General features: G+C 38.3%; 1 protein-coding gene across 1 annotated transcript; it reads left to right on the top strand.

Moving 5' to 3' along the window:
• Positions 1-4: 4 nt before the first annotated feature.
• Positions 5-595, top strand: LOC105682040 (coatomer subunit alpha-like; the record flags this gene model as incomplete). The annotated part of the gene is made up of 1 exon (XM_033324631.1): positions 5-595. A coding segment is annotated over one exon (591 nt), but the record flags the coding sequence as incomplete, so codon positions are not given.
• Between the last annotated feature and the right edge of the window lie 3 nt (positions 596-598).

Below are 598 nucleotides of genomic sequence, written 5' to 3'. Positions count from 1 at the left end.
ACATGATAGAGGTGTTAATTGGGCATGCTTCCATCCAACATTGCCTCTGATTGTTTCTGGAGCAGATGATCGTCAGATTAAAATGTGGAGAATGAATGATGCCAAAGCTTGGGAGGTTGATACTTGTCGGGGACATTATAATAATGTCTCTTGTGTTTTGTTCCATCCTAGACAGGACTTAATTCTCTCAAATTCTGAAGATAAAAGTATCCGCGTTTGGGATATGTCAAAACGTACTTGTTTGCACACATTTAGAAGAGAACACGAGAGATTTTGGGTCATCACAGCACATCCTACATTGAATCTGTTTGCTGCTGGTCATGATTCAGGAATGATTATTTTCAAATTAGAAAGAGAACGTCCTGCATATGCTGTATACGGAAACGTTCTTTATTATGTGAAAGAACGGTTTCTTAGAAAATTGGACTTCACTACTTCAAAAGATACATCTATTATGCAAATCCGAGGAGGTGGAAAGACACCTCCTTATAGCATGTCGTATAATCAAGCTGAGAACGCTGTTTTAATCTGTACTAGATCAGCTAATAATGTCGAAAATAGCACTTACGATCTATATTTGATACCGCGCGAAGGTGAT

This window comes from Bombus impatiens, unplaced genomic scaffold (assembly GCF_000188095.3).
Source record: "Bombus impatiens unplaced genomic scaffold, BIMP_2.2 scf_5365, whole genome shotgun sequence".
Classification (NCBI taxonomy): Eukaryota; Metazoa; Arthropoda; class Insecta; order Hymenoptera; family Apidae; genus Bombus; species Bombus impatiens.
Note: the sequence above shows the minus strand (reverse complement) of the source record. Positions and strands in the feature narration are given on the sequence as shown.